The sequence below is a fragment of the Dendropsophus ebraccatus genome, chromosome 3 (genome assembly GCF_027789765.1).
Source record: "Dendropsophus ebraccatus isolate aDenEbr1 chromosome 3, aDenEbr1.pat, whole genome shotgun sequence".
In the NCBI taxonomy this organism is placed as follows: Eukaryota; Metazoa; Chordata; class Amphibia; order Anura; family Hylidae; genus Dendropsophus; species Dendropsophus ebraccatus.
This window is the reverse complement of record NC_091456.1, coordinates 116,384,469-116,408,832: the sequence shown is the minus strand read 5'-3', so window position 1 is coordinate 116,408,832 and position 24,364 is coordinate 116,384,469. Positions and strand designations below refer to the sequence as shown.

Sequence of the window (24,364 nt, the reverse complement as noted above, 5' to 3'; positions counted from 1 at the left end):
GGGTTAACTAGACTACAAGGGGCATCACTGGGGGGGTTAACTACAATAGCAGGGGCATCACTGGGGGTTAACTACAATAGCAGGGGCACTAGGGGAACAATACTTTGCCTTGCCCCGGGTGCTGCAAACCCACGCTACTAACTGCCGCACACAGTATGCGGCCCTCGAATGATTTTATTAATGCCCGACCGGCCCTCGACATGGAAAAGGTTCCCCACCCCTGCTCTAGATTGTCCCATACCAATGGCCGCTGAGGGACGGGGCCTATGTGGCGATGTCACAGATGGGTCGGGGCTAAGTGGCGCTAGAGGCGGAGTGATGTGGCACATAGGCCGCAAGTCCCCCAAAATATACCAATCCACAGGTGATAAAAGCGACTTTTTACCAGAACAAGTACCATGAGGTTTGATATAAAATAAGTAATGAAAGCTGTAACATTTACCCTTTACACCTGTGGACAGCAGTAAGAATGCAAATAGGGGCTGACAGTGTCACTTTAAATCAACAACTGTTGTTTTGAGTGCCAAATAACGGGTGTTGTTTATACAGCATGTGAACATAGCCTATAACTGTATAATTTGGGTGTTGCTGTAATCATACATGCCCAAACAAAGTTAATACAGATGTAGAAGACACCAACCTAGTAGTTGGCGAATTTTTGCTTTAGCAAAGTGTGCTACGCCATCTGGCCCACAATACATGGTATAAATGTCTAAATTGCCCTTAGAACAAAAAAAGTTCCCCAGCCCTGATCTCGGGGTATTCTGTACAGTTGGTGCTGCAGGGATTGAAAATTTGGTTCCTATAACATCCGTTAGGGACTGAATAACCCTGTGGTGTCCTAGCCAGGGATGTACATGGGTCATTACCCCTGCTCACTCAGGGCAGATTGGGGCACTCGTCCTAAAAAGGGTGACCCCTCCCCTGGTCTACACCTGTGAAAATCACCCTAATGTGCACCCTAATAACAGTCCCTTCAATGCGTTGTTTCCAGGTTGCCAGGATTTTCAAGGAGGTAATGTTGGGCAAAAAGATAAAATAAACAAAAAAAGTCATAAATCTAAAATATTGTGAGAACTGCTAAAGTGTCCAGATTCTCTAGCGGTATAGCTGATTGCAGTTACACCCTTTGCAGTGACTGAAATGGCTGTCTACTTCAGTGCAGTAGTTCAATCCAGAGTTCAGTTGTAAGGGCTCGTTCACACAGAGCAAAAGCAGCTGAATTTCTGCGCTGAATCAGCGCTGAAATTTCAGCCGTTAAAATAGGTGCAGAGCTAATTTCCATTGTGTTGAATGGAAATTCTGCTCTGCAGTTCACACAGTGGAATTTCCGCACTGAACTAATCCGCTTTCCGCCAGAAGAATGAACATGTTCATTCTTCCGCTAGCAGAAGCCTATACAAACCAATGGGGCTCTAATTTTCTGTTTCAGCGCGGAATACGCGCGTATTCAGCGCGGAATACAAGCGTAATACAAGCGGAAATTACGCGCTGAATCAGCGCGGAAATGGGGAAAAAAGGGGGGGAGGAGGATTCTAGTATATATTCTGGTATAGTCTAGTTTACTCGCCAAATACTCGCTGAATGCATGCGGATTCAGCGCGGATTCCTCGAGTATTCCACGCTGAATTTGTCAAGAGCTGATTACGAGCTGAACACTTTCCTAGCTGAATACGCGGGGATTCTGCTTGCATTCTGCTTATATTCTGCTCGGAATTCAGCGTCAGTTGATTTCAGGCGGAAAGATTTCCTCGCGTAATCCGCCCCTTTTGCTCTGTGTGAACGTAGCCTAAAGCAGTGGCTCCACTGCTTTACAACTCCATTGAGGCTTTGAGTTCAAGATTGTAAATTACAATTTACAATTTCGTGCCTGGTGGTATCCTAACTCTGGGGTGTACTCCTGCTTGACCCAGATTTGAAGGAAAAAAAAGGACCGGCACCCTAAGTCACTTTTAGAAAGGATGTAGTTTGAGGCACCGCCTGGTTAAGTAACTTTATATCTTCCAAATGTTAAGGGACTTGGCTAGACAGGAAGACCAGAGGATGTTTTAACTGTAGCGGATGCGTAGCCTGTGAGTACATACAGACAGGAAGGCATTTTTGCTGCACACATGTCATTAAATATATAGAGAAAAACATTTGTAGATTTCGGAGGAGCATAGGCGAGTATCTGAGGGATGTAATCAACAAGGCAGACAAACCTATTGCCAGGCATACAAACTCAGAACATGGGGGTAATGCTTCATGTTTAAAATTTGTTGTCACGGAGGTGGTCTTGGGGGGTTGGGACAAAATGATCCTTAACCCCGCTCTTTACGGCGGTCCGTAATGGGCCTTATTCTGCTGCCATTAGCTTTTTACGGCGATGGCAGAGAATAAGGTAGCAGCGCCGGGAAGGCCCCCACCCCGTCCCCCCAGCTACCGGAGGTAGCTGAGGGGTCGGGGCAGTGTGTGGGGTCGGTCCCGGCCGGCCCCTGTACCAGCGATCGCCGCTATTAAAGTTATAGCGGCGGCCGTCGGTACCGGGCATTGCCGGCGCCGCCGCTGACTTTAATCTCCCCCAAGCGTTAATCCACGGTGAGGGGAGATGAAAAATGTGTCCCTCAAACCCCATATCAGCCCCCCTAGTGCCCCGATAACTAACCCTCCCCTCCCCCAAGGCCATGACATCCAAGATGGCCGCCGCCGTTACTGTGAACAGACATTACAGATTTTGGGGTGAATTTTCTCTCCTGTTCCTCGTGAAATTGAGAAATTTCAAACTAAACTAACATATTATTGGAAAAATTCAAGTTTTTCATTTTTACTGTCTAATTTTGAATACTTTCCTCTAATACCTGTGGGGTCAAAATGCTCACCACACCCCACAAAGGAGTTCTTTGAGGGGTTCACTTTCCAAAATGGAGTGACTTATGGGGAAATTTTACTCCACTGGCACTACAGGGGAGCTGCAAACGCACCTGGCGCTCAAACTTCTTCAGCAAAATCTGCATTGAAAAAGCTATTTGGCGCTCCTTCCCTTCTGAGCCCTGCTGTGTGCCCATGCAGTGTTTAATACCCACATTTGGGGTACTGTTGTACTCAGGGGAACCTGCGTTACAAATTTTGGGGTACTTTTTTTTCTTGTTCCTCGTGAAATTGAGAAATTTCAAACTAAACAAACATATTATTGGAAAAATTTGAGTTTTTCATTTTTACTGTCTAATTTTAAATACTTTCCTCTAATACCTGTGGGGTCAAAATGCTCATCCTACTCCAAGATGTATTCTTTGAGGGGTGCACTTTCCAAAATGGTGTGAACTATGGGGGGGGTTTCTCTGCTTACACTACAGGGGCACTGTAAACGCACCTGGCGCTCAAAAACTTCTTCAGCAAAATCTGCATTGGAAAAACTAATTGGCGCTTCCTTTCTTCTGAGCCCTGCTGTGTGCCCATACAGTGGTTTACGCCCACATATGAGGTACCTTTGTACTCAAGAGAACCTGCGTTACAAATTTTGCGGGGCTTTTTCTCTCATTTTCCTTTTGAAAATGAGAAACTTTAATCTATACGTATAAATTATTGGAAAATTAAAATTTTCCAATTTCTATGGCCTAATAGTGAATACTTTCCTCCAGCCCCTGTAGCGTCAAAATGCTCCTTATATCCCTAGATTAATTCTTTAAGGTGTGTAGTTTCCAAAATGGGGTCACTTATCAGGGTTTTCTTTTTTTTTCTTTTTTTTTTAAATTCTCAATTTTATTAAATTTTTCAAACATTTCACATAAAAGCCACAGCAGAAAACAATGAGGACAAACAAACCAAAAGCAGGGGTACACACCACGCCCCTAAGGGCGGGACCGTGATAAGGACAGGGCGAACTTGTTTAAACCCCAAGAACGGAAACATCTCATATATATAGATATGGAGAGGCACTTTACACCTCACAGCTCCCTGTAGGGGAGATCTTGCCCGAGGGGCAGAGAGCCCAGGGCATACAGCTGCACTGGTGGGGGCCCCACAAGGGAACCACTATGGGAGACCACTAAAGTAAGGGGTAAAGATGAGAAAGCAAAGACAGAACAAAAAAGAGAAAGAGGACATAAGGGGGGGGAGAGGGGGGGGGGACAGGTAGGGTCGCTCCTCACTGAGCCAGCAGGGTCCTGTACTCCTCCGTCTCGGTGAATTGATCCCAATAGAACCACGTCCGAAAGAACTTCGCGTTGTGTCCGTGCAACTGGGCCGTGAGATCTTCCAGGTGCTTGAGATCCTCGACTTTTCGGATCCACATGGCTATACTGGGAGGATCAGGACGGCGCCAGAGGGCCGGGATACAGGCTCGTGCCGCATTAATCAGGTGCCGAAGGACAGAACGGCGGTAGGACTTGAGAGGGATATCCGCAATGTGCAGGAGAAAAAGCGCCGGAGAGAAGGGGAGCCGGCGGTCCGTGAAAGTAGAGGAGATACGCCACACCTGCCTCCAGAAAGGTGTCAATACGGGGCAATTCCAGAAGGTGTGTAAGAGGGTGCCTTCCTCGCCGCAGTTTCTCCAGCACAGTGGTGAAACGTCCGGAAACATCCGGTGAAGGCGGGTGGGGACCCGATACCACCGGGAGAGTAGTTTATAACCCGCCTCTTGGAGGCGCGAGGAGATAGAGCTGGAATGGGTACAGGTAAAGACCCTGTCAACCTGGGCCGCCGATAGGGAAATGCCTAAGTCTTCTTCCCATGCAGTGAGAAAGGGGGGTGGCGGTTGTTCCGGAGGGGAGCCCAACAGATTGTAAAGAAGAGAGAGGGAGTGTCTGAGAGAGCCAGAGCCCAAACAGAGGGTTTCGAAGTGCGTAGAGGGGCGAGCAAAACCAGAAGGGTTCGGTAGCGAGGAGAGGAAGTGGTGAAGTTGCAGGGCCCTCCAGAATCCCAGAGGGGCCGGCTCAGAGAGGTCCCTAAGATCAGTAAGGGATCGCCACGCCGAGCCCTGAAGGAAAGCGGAAGCTCGAAAGGTGCCAGCTCGCGACCAGGTTCGGAAGATCGGATCCTCCAAGCTAGTCGGGAAGGCAGGGTTGCCCAAGATAGGAAACAGGGGTGAGGGATGGGGGGCCAGGAAGCCAGTGGAAAGGTGCTTATGGCACATCTTCAGTGTGGGAGCGATAGTGGGATGAGAGCCAACGAAGCGCGCAGAAGCTGGGATCCAAGGGGCTGCCAACAATGGGATTGAGGAGAGTGCCATTTCCAGGCCAACCCACAACTTAGTGGTGGTGTGACGGTGCCAATCAATTACCCGAGTCAGGTGTGCCGCTGCATAGTATTGATAAAGATTAGGAAGAGCCAGACCTCCCTTTGCTTTCGGGCGGTATAGCACTGATTTGGCGAGGCGAGGTTGCTTGTGTGCCCAGACAAATTTAGTGAGGAGTGTAGATAGTTGCCGGAAGTAGGACAGGGGGACCGTAACCGGAAGGGCTTGAAAGAGATACAGCAAGCGCGGCAGGACATTCATTTTGAATATCGCGCAACGCCCAAACCAGGTGAAGGTACCCCCGTGCCACTTGAGCAAATCCGCTTCAATACGCTTGAGCATGGGCAGGTAGTTGGCTCTAAAAAGGTCTGCTATTACGGGAGTAAGTTGGACTCCCAGGTATGTCAGAGAGGAACGCGACCACCGGAAAGGGAAAGAAGCCTCCAAAGAGGTTGCGACAGCAGTGGAAAGAGAAAGGTTTAGCGCTTCCGATTTTTGCAGATTAATTTTGTAGTTAGAGAGATGTTGGTAATGAGAAAGCTCAGAAAGAAGGTTAGGCAGGGCGACAAGAGGTTGAGAGAGGAAAAACAATAAGTCGTCTGCGTAGGCTGCAACCTTGTGGTCCACCGACCCCACTCGAATGCCGGTAATATTGACATTGTTCCTGACATGTCTGAGGAAAGGTTCAAGGGTCAAGATAAAGATGAGGGGGGACAGGGGGCAGCCCTGCCGGGTCCCGTTGGCGATAGGGAACCCTGACGAAAGAAGGCCGTTGACCGAGACCTGAGCCGTAGGGTGAGAGTAGAGAGAGCCAATCCACTCCAACATATGCGGACCGAGGCCCAAATGTCTTGAGTGTGGCAAAAAGGAAAGGCCAGCTGACTCGGTCAAAGGCCTTCTCAGCATCCGTGGACAGGAGCATGGAGGGAAGGCCCGCAGTATGAACGTGATGGATGATGTTAATCGCCCTGGTGGTGTTATCCCGGGTCTCTCGGGAAGGCATAAAGCCTACCTGGTCCAGGTGTATGATGGGCTGGAGCAAGGGGGTGAGACGGGCGGCTAGAATTTTGGAAAATAATTTAAGGTCCAGATTCAGGAGGGAGATAGGGCGATAATTCTGACATTGTGATGGGTCTTTGCCCTCCTTAGGGATGACAGAGATATGGGCACGGAGTGAGTCTTGAGGGAGAGTGGAGCCGGTGGAGACAGAGTTGTAGGCTGCAAGAAAGTGGTCCTGTAGGAGAGGGCCAAACGACTTGTAGTACGGTAAAGTGAGACCGTGCGGGCCCGGAGCCTTACCAGAGGGGGAGGATTTGATCGCCCATTCCCATTCCGAAGTAGAGATGGGGGATTCGAGCGAAGAGATGCTCTCCTCTGGCAGAGAGGGCAGGCCTGAGTCTTGAAGATAGGAGGAAATGGAAGACAGAGGAGGGTCGGGACTGGTGGGACCAGGTGTAGTGGAGAGCCCATAAAGATCTACGTAGTATGAGCGGAATGCGTCCGCTATTTGGGCTGTGAGCGACAAGCGAGTGCCGCTGGCCGAGGAAATATGGGGGATAAAGGAGCGAGCTCTCTGCAGTCTCAATGCCCGAGCTAATGTTTTGCCGGGCTTGTTGCCGAACCCGAAATAATGGCGACGGCAACGCGCAAGGGATGCCTTGGCAGAGGCAAATGTAAGATCCCTTAGCTTGCCCCGCAGGGCCGCCAGTTCCGCCCCCGTAAACGCTGCCAGAGACCTTTTGTGCTGCCTATCAAGGACTGCAATTTGCGAGACAAGAGACAAGATCCTAGCAGAGCGCTCTTTTTTAAGCCGTGTGGCCACTTTGATGAAGGTGCCCCGTATGAAGCATTTATGAGCCTCCCAGACCACTGTGGGCGAGGAGTCAGGGGTGACATTAGTAGTGAAATAATTGGTCAGGTCAGAGCGAATCTCAGCTACGACCGTCGGGTCTCGCAACAGGGAGTCATTGAGGCGCCAGGATCGGGGTTGGGGGGGAGTAAGGGTGAGAGAGAGGGAGATGAGAGCGTGATCCGAAAGGGAAATGGAGTCAATGGAAGTAGAGGACACTTTGTCCAGATGAGTATGAGAGACAAATAGATAGTCAATCCGGGAGTATCGGTTATGAGGGTGTGAGAAGAAGGTGTAGTCCTTGTCTAAGGGGTGCTGGAGTCTCCAGGCGTCGATCAGCTGATAGGAGTGGAGAGTGCGTTTAACCCGACGCAGTGCAGGAAAGGAAAGGGACGAGTGGCCCGTGGAGGAGTCGAGAAGGGGGTCCAAGGCCAGGTTGAGATCACCACCGAAGACCACCACCCCTTCCAGAAAGGCCTCCACTTCGGTCAGGCAGTGTTCCAGAAAGGCTATTTGACCAGTGTTGGGAAGATAAACCGTGCCAAAGGTGCAAAGTGTGCCCGCCATCTTGCCTTTTACTAAGAGGAACCGGCCTTCTGGGTCCGACAGTTGATCTAAAAACTCCCAGGGAGCCGCGCGGGCAATCAGAATAGATACCCCTTTAGTTTTAGAGTCTGAGGAGCAGCTGTGGAAGGCGTCAGGGAAGTTACGATCAGACAGACGCTGTATATGGTCCCTTCGGAAATGGGTCTCCTGGATAAAAGCCACGGAGGCGCGTTTAGACCAGAGAAGGCGCAGCAACGATGACCGCTTCTCTGGGATGTTCAGGTCCTGAGCGTTCAACGAGACGCAAAGAATAGTGGACATGGCTCAGCGAGGAGCGGCCACAAGGGGAAGGATAAAGAAAGAAAGAGGAAAAAAAAAAAAAGGGGGGGGGGGGGGTAGAGAGATAAAAAGATAAAAGGGGGGGGGGGAGGAGGAGCGCAGAGAGACAAAGGGGAGACCTAGGGAAAGGGGGGGGGGAAGAATAGAAGTGAGACAAAAAAAAGTTGGACAGGAAAAAGCTGGGTGTCAAAGACCCAAACACTAGGATGGGCAGGGACCCCTAGGGCAGTCCGCCCAGAGCCTGTGAGGAAGAAACCACGTGGGGGAACGTGGAAGAGCAGACCAAAGGTCCCGGGTCAAATCACCCAAGAGCGTTCACAGAGGCTAGCCAGGGAACTCCGCTAACCGGGCACTCGGTGTGTGAGATAATGAGGGACAAACACTACGGGTGGCCAAGTGTCCCTCAAGTAGCAACCTAGGGAAGCAACAGTTATGCAGGGAGATTCAGCAAATAACAACAGATAAACAACCTATTCAACTAATGCCTAAAAACGCGGGTTACAATAAGCCCTATATGACATTTGTGAGCCCCCAGGAATTCCCACATAATCATAAACATCATATTAATGGAACTGCCGTGTGGCCTGAGGCGTAAAAAATCTGAGCCAGCAGGACATCGGCCAAGAATGCATATGTGTATTCGCACAAGAGCACAAACACACACATCAACACATGCGTTTATGCGCAAGTAACAGGTGCAACCCCCGGGGGCGTACCACGGTACCATAAACCTCAGCAGAGACATGCCTAACCCTATGCATGCACACAAAGAAAAGCAGGTACACTGCAGTGGACCCTCTAACATAGCGTGAGACTACCCTCCAGTGGGTGGTTAACGGTACTGCAAGGTTCCTGTATCACACAGTGTAGACCAGGGGGTAGAGTGAGGGAGATTGTTGAGAGAGAATAGAGGGGGGGGGAGGGGAGGGGAAGGTGATGGCAGGGGAGGGGCAGGAAGGGGGGCAAGGTAAAAGAAAAAAAAAAAAGGGGGGGGGTGGGGGGGAGGGGCGGGGGAAGGGAGGGAGAGGGAGGGGGAGGGGGGGGAGGGAAAGGGGAAAAAACGGGGGCAGGGGGGGGACAGAGGGACACTTGGCTTAGTGCAAACATAATGTCCTTCCCAGCACAGGGTAGACTGGGCAAATCATGGCATAGCCCCCTCGGCAACCACCCGGTGTAGGAGGGTAGTTCAGGGGGGCGCTCAGGTAGGTGAAGCCGGACCTTCGGCGTGAACGGGAGGCAACAGCGCCCTGAGTCCTCCAGGTGGCTGGGGAGTTAGTCAGGTGTCTCAAGGGGCAACACGGTGGCTGCTAGGGTGGCCGTAGGCGTCGGAGCACCTGGACATTGAGACACAGTACCTGGCAGCTTACAGAGTCCAGCAACGGTGGCGAGGGGGATCGTGAACTTCACCGCAGCACTGTGAAAAGGGCGCTCATGGCGGCAACTCAGGGGGTCTTCCATCTTCGCTCACAGAACCACCGGCGGGCGCTGCGGGAGGGGAGTCGGGCGGGAATCAACTCGGCGGGGGGAGCGGGATCGAGGCTGGTCGCGGAGTGGAGGCTGTCGTCCCTGAGCAGGTCTAAGTGCAGGGGGGGGGAGAGCCGGAGCAGTCCAGTCCGGGATCGGCATGCTCGGGATGTCTAGTAGCTTAAAGGCGTCCGGGAGATCTCCGGGCGTGTGGACCATACAAGAAGCCCCTCCGCGTCTCACGATAAGATGAAAGGGGTATACCCAGCGGTAGGAGGCCCCCGCATCCTTGATCGCCTCTAGGAGAGGGCGCAGGAGGCGCCGCATCGCTAACGTGCGGCGAGACAGGTCCGGGAGCAGGGTGACTTCTGCGCCTTGGAAGTCCAGGGGACCCAACTCCCAGGCACGCTGCAGCAGGGCTTCCTTCTGCTGGTAATAATGGAGGCGGCACAGGACGTCCTGCGGGCGATTGCGGTCTTGGGCGCGGGGTCCGGCCACTCGGTGTGTCCTGTCCATCAGGGTTTTCTTAATACAAGCCTTCTAAATCCATTTAAAAAAAAAAAGAACTGGTCCCTTATAAAAAATCAGTTTTGGAAATTTTCACGAAAATGTGATACTTTGCTGATAAATTTCTAAGCCCCCTAACACCCAAGAAAAGTAAAATATGTTTACCAATTTATGCCAGAATAAAGAAGACATATTGGAATTGTAACTTAGTAACTAGTTTATGTGCTACGACTTCCTTTTTATAGAAGCAGAGAATTTCATAAAATGCTAATTAAAAAAAAAAAAATTATGATATTTTGATGTTTTTCACAAAAACACACAACAGACAGGTCAGATTTTGAAAAATGAGCCTGGTCATTAAGGACCAAACTAGCTGCAGCACGAAGGTGTTAAAGTAACATTGTGAATCTACAGAATGAGACTGGTGGCACCAATTGACCTTAACAAACAGTTATGTTTTGTATGTTTTCTAAAACACATATAATCATCATATTATTTACCACCCACTTCTATAATATCGCTGACTGCTAGACACCGAGAAGGAGGCATATCCTTTAGGCAATAAGGGCTATTTATTCCAATCCAGCTGCGAGGTTATTTACAAATGGATCCTTGTTGGAGGAATTTATGATATCGAACGGCACTGGACAAGGATGCCCTCTGTTCCCTTTGATTTTCATCACATCCATGAAACCTCTGGCTCAGGCTATACGAAGTGACCCCAGGATAAGGGGAATCCTGGTAGGGCATAGGCATCATGTAATTTTGCTGTACAAGGATGATGTGATCTTATCTTAGTCCTATCCGCCACAATCTCTTGCAGCGGTGCTGAAAACCATATCTCTGTTTGGGACTCTATCTTATTATCATCTAAATGCCAAAAAGACGCTAGCTCTCCCCTTAAACTTACATGCGGATCTAGTCAGATAGTTCCACAAACTAGGAGTATTAATTACCTCAGGATCACTCTTAACTAGGTCGAGCAGTTCATTATATGCAGCAAATTATCTATCCTTCCTAAAATACATATCACAGAATCTACAAACGTTAACTAAATTAGAAATTTCTTAAGTGGGACTGGTAGCCTTCTTTAAAATGTTTGCGTTGCCTAAATTCTTATGTTTATATTTGACACTCCCAATCGCCCTCTCTACATCCTTTTCCACACAGCCACAAAAGATACTTTCCTCCTTTTGTTTGAGCGGGGAAAAAGCCTAGGGTTGCAGCGAAAATCCTACGCACTTACAAGATCGGGGGCATAGGTATCCCAGACCTGAGAGGTTACTATGTGGCAACTTTGGTAGCTCATTTACGGCATTGGTAGCAGATGTCTATGCAAACCCCTTTGGTTCAAATAGAGAATCTTTTGACTAAATCATTTACCATTACCATTTTGACCAAACCATTATTGTTGCCATTTTTGAACACAAGGAGGTTGGCCTACTCAGTAACCCAGTTATTATCTCTCTGGAGGGAACAAGGTATTCTGTTGGCCAAACATCTTATAAAGAACAATAAATTGTGCTCATATCAAGAGCTACAACATAAATACTCCCTGCTAAGCAGAGAGTTCTATAAATTTCTTCAAATCTGCCACTTTATCTCAAATTTAAGTACTTCTGAGATTAAAGCAGACCAATACACCTTTCCATTTCCACACTGTTGTATAACACTGCCACAAAACACATTTTTTAAAAAATATGCAATGTATGCTTTTGGGAGAGGGACTTGGAAATGTCATTAACAGACAAGGAATGGGACCATGTTCGGCTTTGAAGCGCAGCGCACATGTAGAATCCTTGCACAAAACCATAACTATATGGCACTATAAACCAGATAGATTAGCTGTAATTTATCCCACCTGCTCGGATAGATGCTGCAGGGGATGTGACTAGAGATGAGCGAAGCGCTCATCTAAACGAAGTGAATCTCTTCATTTTATCAGTGCTCTGCTCATTGAGCCAACTGCCTTTCAGCGCTGCTCCGCTCCCTGCCACTCCTCCTCGGAAAAGCTTGATCCAGTCCTGAGCCCCCGGGGTGGAGCTGCAGGGAGTGGAGCAGCGTTGACAGGAAGTTGGCTGCTCCTGCTAGATCACTATTCCATATACTTTGGAGATGCCACAAGGTCCAACAGTATTGGAAAGATTGCAAATCTCTGTTCTCCTCCATAGTCCCGCTTGATCTATTATGGTCCCCCAATCGGTCCTCCTATTTATTGGACTTGATGCTTTGCCTCGAAAGAAACTAGTTTGTCTATTTTGTGTTATCGCTAAAATTGTATTATTGCAAATTTGCAATACTGGAAATCAACTACTATTCCACATATGCAGGTAGTTATTGGCGCTATTACCACCACATATTTATATGAGCTTATATTGCTAGGCGTAATCTGTTAGCTCCCGGGCCCTACCTAAGGTGCTGACAGTGAGCATGGTGACCTTTGGTAATTTTCTGTGCAGTGAAGTATGCTCAATCTCAGGTCACCTACTGTACTGAAAAAGGAAAAATAGGAATTGTTTGTGCCACACTCTGGCACACCTCTCCACTCCTTCATCCTCCCTCTTCTTCATGAATAATCAATGCTGTCCGGCCTCCTGCTCGCTCAGCTGTCAGTTGGTGTCTCTGATTGCAGATGAGTCCTCTGTAGGCAGTTTATGTCTGAAAGAAACATTCAGATATATTTAAATCTCTGACCTCAGATGTGTAGGGGCTCTTTGCCTCTTCATTACAGTAGGAGATGTGAGATTAGGCATTATCCACTGCACGGAAACTAGGGGACTGTCAGCTACAGCACACTGTAAGCACCTTAGGTAGGGCCTGGGAGCTGACAGATTCCCTTTAACTTAATCCTGCATTATTTGGGATAGACAGTGTAGGTCTTCTCATAGATTTATTGAAGCCTTTTATACATATGATGGTCATGTTTTTTTAATTCATTTTACATTAAGACAACTCTATACCCACAATCTAACCCTAATCCAATATCTTTCCTGGGGTCCGTTTGGCACTTGATGTAGTTATTGTCCTAAAATACAAGTTAAACTTGCAGCCCTGTGTCAAATTGGCATAGCCTAGAGTACCCATGCCCTAGGCCTGCACTGCTTCTCCGTCTCTCCTCCTCTTCACCATTAGGGATGCCCCTAGAACAATTTCTCCTATTCATCGCCTGCCAACACTGCACATGTGATGGATTGTTAAGGCACCTGTGCAGTGTCCAGACAGGTAATAGGAAAAATCCTGCCCGGGGGGGTTCCTAATGATGAGGAGGGACAGAGGGGTGTCACAATTCTAGGGCACACACACTTAGGCCATGCTAATTTGACACAGGGCTGCAAGTTTAAAAGTAGTTTTTTAGGACAATAACTGCACCACCTTCCAAACGGACCCCAGAACAGATCTTGGATTAAAAGCAGCTATCTGACAGTAGAAGCGGTTTAGGGGGGGGGGGGGGGGGCAGATAGCGGTTTAGGGGGGGGGGGGGGGCAGATTGTGGGTACAGAGTCGCTTTAAGTGCACCAGTTATACTAATTTGTTTGATACCAAGGTAATTGGTTATCCTTGGACAACACCATGTTAAGTTAACTTTTACCGCCAAAGATTGTGACGGCATTACTTTAGCATTATATGTTCTGTTTGGTCATATGTGTGGCTTTGTTTCCAAACTGTATTGTTTGTCTTGACTTATGAAAATTTTTTTATAAAAAACTATTGAACCATGATCATGTCTTTAGGTCCGGATCAGGGCAGTTTCTAGGCCATTTTGGCAACAGGGCGACTCTGAAAAAAGCGCCCCCCCCCCCCCCCCCCCCCACAGAAGGAACCAGTGAGAAGGGACACCATAGCTTCCTTGAATAACAACTACAACTCCCAGAATGCCCTACACTTATGAAGCTCTCAGGGCATGCTGGGAGTTGTAGTTTGTGAGGGGACAACACCTTGAGGTGTCCACTTGTACTTCAACTCCCAGAATATTCTGAGGGCTGTGGACTGTCAGTACATGCTGGGAGTTGTAGTGTTTACAGCTGTTGTAATAGGAGGGTCCCAGGTGCATTGGTTTATCATGATTTATGCCTGCAAGCAGGTGTAAATCATGGCAGAAATCTACACCTCCTCCAGAGCAGACGCAGGTTCCACTGAATTTACTAAGGTCGGGTTCACACTACGTTTTTGCGATCTATTTTTCCAAATAAAAAAATGTATGGAAAAACAGATGCACTTATGTGCATTAATTTTGATAAATTTTTCTGCTTTTTTAACGTACACAAAAACGTGGTAGACTGAATTTTTTTGTTTGTTAAAAAAAGAAAAGGATGTGTTCTGAGATGATTGACAGGAAAAGAGGCTTCTAAGTAGGGCTGGGCGATTAATCGAATTAATTCGATTAATCGTCCAGAACGTTGAAATCGATTTGATTTTTTTGTGAAAATCGTAAATTCGATTTTCACAAAAAATCATTTCGGGCTGCTGTGCCGGAGAGGAGCTGAGAGGAAGGTGGGTTGCGGTGCGGGCCGGCGGGAGAGCCGTAGAGGGGCGGTGTGGGTGAGTAGGGAGAAGATGCTGGGTGGCCAGGCTGGAGAGGTGCGGTGCCGGCGGCCTCCAGCCACTGACAGCGCCGCCGCTGACCTGCCCCCACCCCCTCCACTGAGCGTCCCGCTCTCCTCCCGGCCAGACATGGAGGTCCCGGGTCTGTGGAGGAGGAGGCCGCAGGGCTTACAGTAGGTGGTGATCACAGCGCTGCAGGTCCTGGAGCTATACAGCGGGATGGGGGGGGGGGGGGCTCAGTGCAGATCCCCCATCCCCTCAGTGTCCCCCCCATCCCCTTCAGTGTCCCCCCAGTCCCTTTCAGTGTCCCCTCAGTGTCCCCCCCATCCCCTCAGTGTCCCCCCCGTCCCCTCAGTGTCCCCTCAGTGTCCCCTCAGTGTCCCCCCCGTCCCCTCAGTGTCCCCCCCGTCCCCTCAGTGTCCCCCCCCGTCCCCTTCAGTGTCCCCCCCCGTCCCCTCAGTGTCCCCCCCAGTCCCCTTTCAGTTTCCCCCCCAGTCCCCTTCAGTGTCACCCCAGTTCCCTTCAGTGTCACCCCCCAGTCGCCTTCAGTGTCCTCCAGTGTCCCCCCCATCCCCTCAGTGTCCCCCCCGTCCCCTCAGTGTCCCCCCCGTCCCCTCAGTGTCCCCCCCGTCCCCTCAGTGTCCCCCCCGTCCCCTCAGTGTCCCCCCAGTCCCCTTCAGTGTCCCCTCAGTGTCCCCCCAGTCCCCTTCAGTGTCCCCTCAGTGTCGTCCCCCCATTCCCCTTCAGTGTCCCCCCAGTCCCCTTCAGTGTCCCCCCCCAGTCCCCTTCAGTGTCCCCCCCAGTCCCCTTCAGTGTCCCCCCCAGTCCCCTTCAGTGTCCCCCCCAGTCCCCTTCAGTGTCCCCCCCAGTCCCCTTCAGTGTCCCCCCCAGTCCCCTTCAGTGTCCCCCCCAGTCCCCTTCAGTGTCCACCCCAGTCCCCTTCAGTGTCCACCCCAGTCCCCTTCAGTGTCACCCCAGTCCCCTTCAGTGTCCCCCCCCCAGTCGCCTTCAGTGTCCCCCAGTGTCACCCCATTCCCCCTCAGTCTCCCCAGTCACCCCTCATCTATACCTCCACTACTACACCCCTTATCCACTAGACCTCCATTACTACACCCTACGTAGATGAAGGCACAAACATGATTTCCTATACTATATGGGGGCTCTGTTACACTGGAAAGCAATACAGTTGTTGTCTGAAATATCATTAAAATAGTATCTGATGCTGCAGGGAGAAAATGTTCTGTTTATTTAGCAAAAAAAGAAAAATCGAGATTTAAATCGAGAATCGTCCAAATTTTTTAAAAAATCGAGATTTTATTTTTTGCCCATATCGCCCAGCCCTACTTCTAAGTGACCTCTTTTCCTGTCAGTCATCCTGCAGAGCTCCCTGACAGGCAGAGAGCAGTGACTAGTCACAGCCCAGATGACCAGTTCCCGGCTCTCTGTTTGTTTCATGCGCCAAAATAATAGACTTTATTTCAGCAGCTAAATGTTCTACAGACGACACAGAACACATGGTAAGGGAGCGTTTTGGCATCTTCCGGGCACCGCTAGTAGCGCTACCGGGACAATCTAAGTTAATGGTTTGCTTTATCTTTTACAAGTCTTTGGCACTATACATTCTTCCAGCAGAATGAAAATGGAGCGCCATACACTGTAATAGAAATCAGTAGAGATGAGCGAACCTTGAGTCCATCCGACCCCGAACTTTCGGCATTTGATTAGCGGTGGCTGCTGAAGTTGGATAAAGCCCTAAGGCTATGTGGAAATCATGGATATAGTCATTGGCTGTATCCATGTTTTCCAGACAACCTTAGAGCTTTATCCAAGTTTAGCAGCTCCGGCTAATCAAATGCCGAACGTTTGGGTTCGGATAGACTCGAACCCTATTCACTCATCTCTAGAAATCAGTATCGCAGCAGATTTCACTGTGAAACTCGCAGTGTGAAATCTACTGCACATGTGGTGTGTGTGTATGTACCCTTATAAACCCATGGTAAGTTTGAACCAGAGCCGGATGTTGTAACTTGTAGCTGTATCTTTTTTTTTACCAGGCTGCATTATCAACAGCTGAACCATCTGGGTCTGGTTCTGGAACTTAGGGTACTATTATACGGACAATAATCGGCAGAATCGGCCCGATTCGGCCGATTATCGTTCCGTGTACTAAAGACAACGATCAGCCGATGATCGTTGTCATCGGCTGATCGTTGATATAAGTTCAGACCTATAATCGTCGGGCGCCGACCGTGCACCGCTACGTGTAATAGCGGTGCGCGACCGACGCTGACGATTAGCAAAAAAGAATACATACCTAATCCATGGTCCAGGGTTCCTCTTCCTCAGAGCTTCTTACCGGGTCCCGTGCGCTCCGGCTTCTCAGTGGCCTGTGTCAGCTGACAGGCCCCTCGGCCAATCACAGGCCGGAACCGTCGCAGCCAGTGATTGGCCGAGCGGCCTGTCAGCAGAGACAAGCCGCTGTGAAGCTGAAGTGCGCGGACCCGGGGAGAAGAAGAGGAACCCTGGACCATGGATTAGGTATGTATACAGTTTAAACAAAGGCTGCAAGGACATCGGTAACGATGTCCCTGCAGCCCTTGTTTAACGATTATCGGGCCGTATAATAGGCCAAGTAAACGAGCAACGATCTAGCAGATCGCTGCTCGTTTACAGGTATTATCGGGCCCCCATCGGCCCGTGTAATACCACCCTTACTGTAACAGTAGCTTCACACTTACCGCATTCACAGTGGATTTCACGCTGTGAGTTTGCAGCGAAATCTGCGGCGAATCCTGGTAGTATGATTTTTAATGGGGTTACATACCCACAGCAGAATTTACATCCCGCTGCATGTATGTAATCCGGCCCCTTTAACCCTCCGCAGCATACATTACCTGCTCAGTGCAGCGGCTACATGTGAGGCTCCCATCAGTCCTGCTCAGCCAATCAATGACTGCAGCGGGGCCGTGCACTGTTGTCTGAGCGGGACCGACCGAGGTAATGTATGCTGCAGGCAGTATGGGCGTCACACATACATAGAACACAAACAGCACACTATACATAACATAGGACATCACACATACATAGAACACAAACAGCACACTATACATAACATAGGACATCACACATACATAGAGCATAGCAGTACACTATACATACCATAGGACATCACACATACATAGAGCATAGCAGTACACTATACATTACATAGGACATCACACATACATAGAGCATAGCAGTACACTATACATTACATAGGACATCACACATACATAGAGCATAGCAGCACACTATACATACCATAGGACATCACACATACATAGAGCATAGCAGTACACTATACATTACATAGGACATCACACATACATAGAGCATAGCAGCACACTATACATACCATAGGACATCACACATACATAGAGCATAGCAGCACACTATACATACCATAGGACATCACACATACATAGAGCATAGCAGTACACTATACATACCATAGGACATCACACATACCTTTTACATTGAACTCTTTCCACACAAATATAGTGGAGTAACTTTTTGTAGCTGGGTTCAGGAAGGGTTAAATTATCAGGCAGAGGTCCTATGCTATTAACCCTCCCCCACCCTCTCCTCCCTGAAGCTGCAGAGCCTTGTGAGCTAAGGGGAAAGGATGATGGACTGTGGGGTATGAAGCTTCCCATCACCCCCCACCCCACAATCACAAACAACCCCAACACTACACTGCTGATCCCCCACAGTGACCCCCCTCTCCCCCTCCAGACAGCAGCACTTACATAGACTCTCTCTTCAGCTGTGTGCAGGCCGGGTCGGGGGAGGAGACGCCTCACACAGGAGCTGCTGCCTGTGCTGGATGCTCTGCAGAGCTGAGAGGTAACCTGGGGAAGTCCCTGCTGCCTCCTCTATCCTCCTCTTCCCTGTACACAGGCCACAAAGGAGCCCCCGGGAGCCAGGTACTGTGTGTGGGGGCACTCTGAAGTCCGAGCCTGCTGCCTGTGTGAGGTAGGGAGGGCGCCCCCTAGCTGTCAGCGCCCCGTGCAGTGGCCCGGCCTGCACGGTGCTAGAAACGGCCCTGGTCCGGATTTTAAATCATCAGCCGCCGGGCATGCATCGCTATGTGTAATATTAATGCGTGGCCGACGGCTGGTGAATCTGTAAATAAAATAATAACATTCATACATTACCTATCCACGCTCCTAGTGTTCTCTTTGCTTTTCCTCATTTCCCATAGCCTCTGGTGCAACTTCAGAGACAGTCATTGGCTGAGCGGCCTGCTGCTTTACAGACTCACTGTGAAGTTGCACCGGAGGCTATGGGAAACGAGAAGCAAAGAGAACACTGGGAGCGTGGACAGGTAATGTATGAACTTACTTTTAAAGGCAGATCAGCATTCGTTTACTATAGCGATTTGGCCCTTATCATGCAGGACCACATTTTCAAGGCAACCAAATGTTTGTCTGACTACAGACGCCAATACAGAAATTGACTGCAACCAGTTATGTTTTATATTTCTGTACACCAGAAAACAGATTAACAAAAGCCATCAGCTGGAGTGGGCAGTGAACTTACAATACACAAATTTTTCCAGTCTGTTGTCAGAACAGCATGACTAAGTAATACAATAAACTGCCTAATATGCTAATCCATTTTGCGGGAGTAGCCTTAGGACTTGTGTGATGAACATATCCAAGTTCAGGGAGGGGAGAATAAGCAAACTAATGCGTACCAACAAAACAATTTTGCAGAAAGTCACGCTTCTTCTGGCTGTGACAGCAATCACTTGAAAAATTCCTATTAATCCCTAATCCCTATTAATTTGTGCTAATACATTCCCTAAAATACTTTCCACACATATATCTATAGTGTATATCTGCCCAATATACCCCCAAATCACACTTTGATCTTGTCCCACGCTGTATGCTAATTCATGGCATATAGGCCAAGTGTCTTCAGGGCCAAATAGTCACGGCCCCAGGGCTAGGTTTCGCAGTAATCACACCTCTATGGGCGTGATTTACAGCCATGTGCCACTGCATCATCATCCGGAGGCGGGCCTGGGATTCCGTAGCTGACATACACAGCACAGTGGCACATTGAAGAAACGTCCAGATGACTACCTGCCATGAATTAGCATACAGCGCGGGACAAGATCAAAGTGTCATTTTGGGGTATATCGGGCAGGGGCGGATGCTATAGATATGTGTGGAAAGTGTGTTAGGGGATATATTATCACAGATTAATAGCGTCATATTGATTTTTCAGGTAATTGGTTCCCTTTAAAGGGACACCCTTTCTATAGTACAAACTATGGTATATCAGGTCACCTTCTCCTCAAATGGAAAAGTATGTGGCATTGGCTGTCACTAAATCAGTGGTTACATCACTTCACAAGTGACATAGTTGTACCACTCTGCCTACCACATGGCACTGACTAATGGTGCGTTTACACAGGCAGATTTATCTGACAGATTTTGGAAGCCAAAGCCAGGAATGGATTTGAAAATAGGAGAAATCTCCAGTCTTTCCTTTATGACCCGTTCCCTGTTTATGGTCTGTTCCTGGCTTTGGCTTAAAAAATCTGTCAGATAAATCTGCCTGTGTAAACGCACTATTACACTACATCTTCAGTCCTTCAGGTGAAGTACTTGTGCCACAGTCCTGCCTTTCATTTGGCACTGACTATTGCTAAATCAGCAGTCATATTACTACCTTACATAGGTGACATATTTGTGCCAAAGTGATACTGTGTTGCCTGTCATATGGCACAGGTTTTCGCTTCCTCTGCAGTCATATTACTCCTTTTCACCGGAGATGTATTTACAATACAATAGTACCATCCTGTCTGTGATAGGGATATGGCTATAGCTACATCAGCAGTTGTATTACTTACTTCCACACGTGATGTAATCATGCTACAGCAGTACCACCCTGCATGTCATATGGTATGACTATCGCTACTTCATCTCCCTCTCCGGCTAAACAGTCATGTCACTTTCTGCCGGGTGGGCAGAGTGTATGTCTTAAGCAGCAGTACATTGGTGACTGATATGTAGCGACCTAATTGCAGTGGGTCTGCTTGCTCTTCTATATAGTGGCTGTGATTGATCAAGTAGCTGCAGTGGCAGTAGATAATCTGAGTACATTTGATATGTGAATAGACACCTCTCGCCCTGTGTTTTTTTGTTTTGTTTTTTAAGTGTTTAGTTAGCCTGGGTTAACACTGCGTTTTTGCAATCCATTTAACGTATACGTTTTATGGAAAAACCGGATGCAATTGTGTGTCACTCGTTTGGATCCGTTTTCCATTGACTACTATTATAAAATAGAAACGGATCACCTGCGTAACATGTGACACTGCTGACACCAGAGAACAATAGCCTGTACTCCTGTATATATACATCTCCTCTACCTGCGTAACATGTGACACTGCGGACACCTGAGAACAATAGCCTGTACTCTCCTGTATATATATATCTCCCCTACCTGCGTAACATGTGACACTGCTGACACCAGAGAACAATAGCCTGTACTCCTGTGTGTGTGTGTGTGTGTGTGTATATATATATATATATACACAGATCTCCTCTACCTGCGTAACATGTGACACTGCTGACACCAGAGAACAATAGCCTGTACTCTCCTGTATATATATATATCTCCTCTACCTGTATATCTCCTCTACCTGCGTAACATGTGACACTGCGGACACCAGAGAACAATAGCCTGTACTCTCCTGTATACATATATCTCCTCTACCTGCGTAACATGTGACACTGCGGACACCAGAGAACAATAGCCTGTACTCTCCTGTATATATATATATATCTCCCCTACCTGCGTAACATGTGACACTGCTGACACCAGATAACAATAGCATGTACTCCTGTATATATATATCTCCCCTACCTGCGTAACATGTGACACTGCTGACATCAGAGAACAATAGCCTGTACTCTCCTGTATATCTCCTCTACCTGGGTAACATGTGACACTGCTGACACCAGAGAACAATAACCTGTACTCTCCTCTTTATGTAGCCTCCTCTACCTGTGTAATGTGAAACCGGTTGCTGATCGCAGGGAGACCAGCCAAACGACAACACTGCCGAATGTGTAATATGTACCCGAAGGCTGAATACCGGCTTGCCCCAAGGTAAAACGTAACTTTTAATTGATTATTAATAAAATATGAACATAGGTGGTAGTGTATTTACAGTGTATGCTAAAATAGATATATGCTCCTATACTAGTATAATTATACCGTATAGTTGGGGCTACGTAGTATTCTCCAATCAATTGATGCTACTGTGATGAGCGTATACAACTCTTATGACTCCTCGCAGTGCTCGATAGAGACACTGTCTAAACTATAGACAAGTTACATCACTGTCCATATCGTGAAATCTTTAAAGTCTGCGGGCCCGCAGGTAATGGTAATTTATAGGAGTCAGTGACAAAAGAGGATCGCTACACACTAATTCTGATATGTCGTTACGGGCAGTATATGCCTTAACTCACTATGACAATATCACTCTATTAAATAATAGTAGTAGTAGTCGGTAGCATTTGGAGATAGCTGTATATTAATCGTGGTATGTCACAACGAGCGGTATGTGTGAAGGCTCGCTATGGTGATATCATGCTATTTAGCAATATTAGTGATCGGTGACATGGGAAGGGCACCGCACACAGGCTGTGATAAGTCTTAACAGGCAGTATATGCTACGATTCACTTATGACAATATCACGCTATTTCAGTCCAAGTCTTGGTACTGTAGGGTGCACGGCGCTCTAGACATGTTCACATTAGGTATGTCTTTAGCGTATAGATGAGCATATATCTAGTCTAAAATAGCCATAGCCTCCCTGCTGACTAGTTTCGTCGGCAATACTCCGACTTTATCAAAGTTGAGCGCCAACTTTGATAAAGTCGGAGTATTGCCGACGAAACTAGTCAGCAGGGAGGCTATGGCTATTTTAGACTAGATATATGCTCATCTATACGCTAAAGACATACCTAATGTGAACATGTCTAGAGCGCCGCGCACCCTACAGTACCAAGACTTGGACTGAAATAGCGTGATATTGTCATAAGTGAATCGTAGCATATACTGCCTGTTAAGACATATCACAGCCTGTGTGCAGTGCCCTTCCCATGTCACCGATCACTAATATTGCTAAATAGCATGATATCACCATAGCGAGCCTTCACACATACCGCTCGTTGTGACATACCACGATTAATATACAGCTATCTCCAAATGCTACCGACTACTACTACTATTATTTAATAGAGTGATATTGTCATAGTGAGTTAAGGCATATACTGCCCGTAACGACATATCAGAATTAGTGTGTAGCGATCCTCTTTTGTCACTGACTCCTATAAATTACCATTACCTGCGGGCCCGCAGACTTTAAAGATTTCACGATATGGAAAGTGATGTAACTTGTCTATAGTTTAGACAGTGTCTCTATCGAGCACTGCGAGGAGTCATAAGAGTTGTATACGCTCATCACAGTAGCATCAATTGATTGGAGAATACTACGTAGCCCCAACTATACGGTATAATTATACTAGTATAGGAGCATATATCTATTTTAGCATACAATGTAAATACACTACCACCTATGTTCATATTTTATTAATAATCAATTAAAAGTTACGTTTTACCTTGGGGCAAGCCGGTATTCAGCCTTCGGGCACACCATTGATTATAACCAATACCTCCCACAAGGTTGGGATCGCCAAACCCCAGAATGTGTAATATGTGACACTGAGGTGTATTATGAAAGGCTAGGGACACGCTTGTTGTAGGTGTACTTCTGTGCAGACAACAACAAAATGGCGCTGCCCAACTTTACATATATTATCACCCTTCCCCTCTTTGTTCTCCTGTGAAAAGAGGGGGGAGGTGATGATGTCACAGCAGTTGAGCAGAGACTGCCTCTTTTTTCAGCAGCTGTATTTTAGGTTACTTTTTACAAGCAGTTTTCCTGCTGAAGCTCCCCCTAGGGGCCATCACTGGGAAATATAAAAAAATTAGATTGTTAATTTTTCATATTTCCTTACATGTAAAAAAAAAAATAAAAAAAAACACATATAAATTAACAAAAAAAATTACAAATTAAATTTTTTTTATTTTTTTTTACTTTGTGACAGATTTCCTTTAAAGTTTTATATTTTTATTAATTCGATTGGTCAGTTGGGGAATATGGGAGGGTTTTTTGAAGCCACCATGGTGACTATTTTTAGTAATAGATGTATATTGCCCTCCAACTGCCTGTCCACGACCATTTGATTTCATATTATAGCCATTTCAGCCCCCTTTCCCCATCGTCTTTAGGTGGGATGCTTTGGTGCACAGCTGACCATGCTACCTGCCTGCTCTCTGTAAGGCACTATAGCAGTTTTTATAAACTGAAGTGCACCAGCTCTTTTATAAACAGTCGGCACTTCACAGTCCTGACGAATGTTCCCGACACCCCCTTTTGAGATACAGAGCAATCTTGCAAAAGATTGCACTGTATCTTTCACTGTTAATTATGCTGCAGAGACATTAATTACTGTGCCACCCATCCTCCACTCCCTTCCTCGTGGCAGAGGAAGTAATTTAGTGATTGGTTCTTTTTAGTCATTGCAGGCTGGCTCCACTCCTACCATGCACACTGCTAGCTGTTATTTTTCTTGTATTGTTTCCCACCACTTATGTTTTTATTTATTTTATAGGGTGTAGAAACTGTAAAGAAGGAGATTGATGAAAGTATTTTATCCCAGACTGGTCCATATCGGCCACCTCCCAGGCTGAGAAAGAGGAGTGAATTTTCAGGAGAGAAAATGAGTGAAGAAAAGATATTTGAGCCTAATGAGTGAGTAATTTACTTCTGAAATAG

At 47.6% G+C, this 24,364-nt stretch overlaps 1 protein-coding gene across 1 annotated transcript in view; it reads left to right on the top strand.

Annotated features, from left to right (window-relative positions):
- TIMM44 (translocase of inner mitochondrial membrane 44) overlaps positions 1-24,364 on the top strand; it is a 182,686-nt gene that overhangs the window by 62,558 nt on the left and 95,764 nt on the right. The window contains exon 6 of the mRNA XM_069964528.1: positions 24,201-24,340. Coding sequence (XP_069820629.1) covers positions 24,201-24,340 — 140 coding nt within the window. The remainder of the gene's footprint in view (positions 1-24,200; positions 24,341-24,364) is intronic.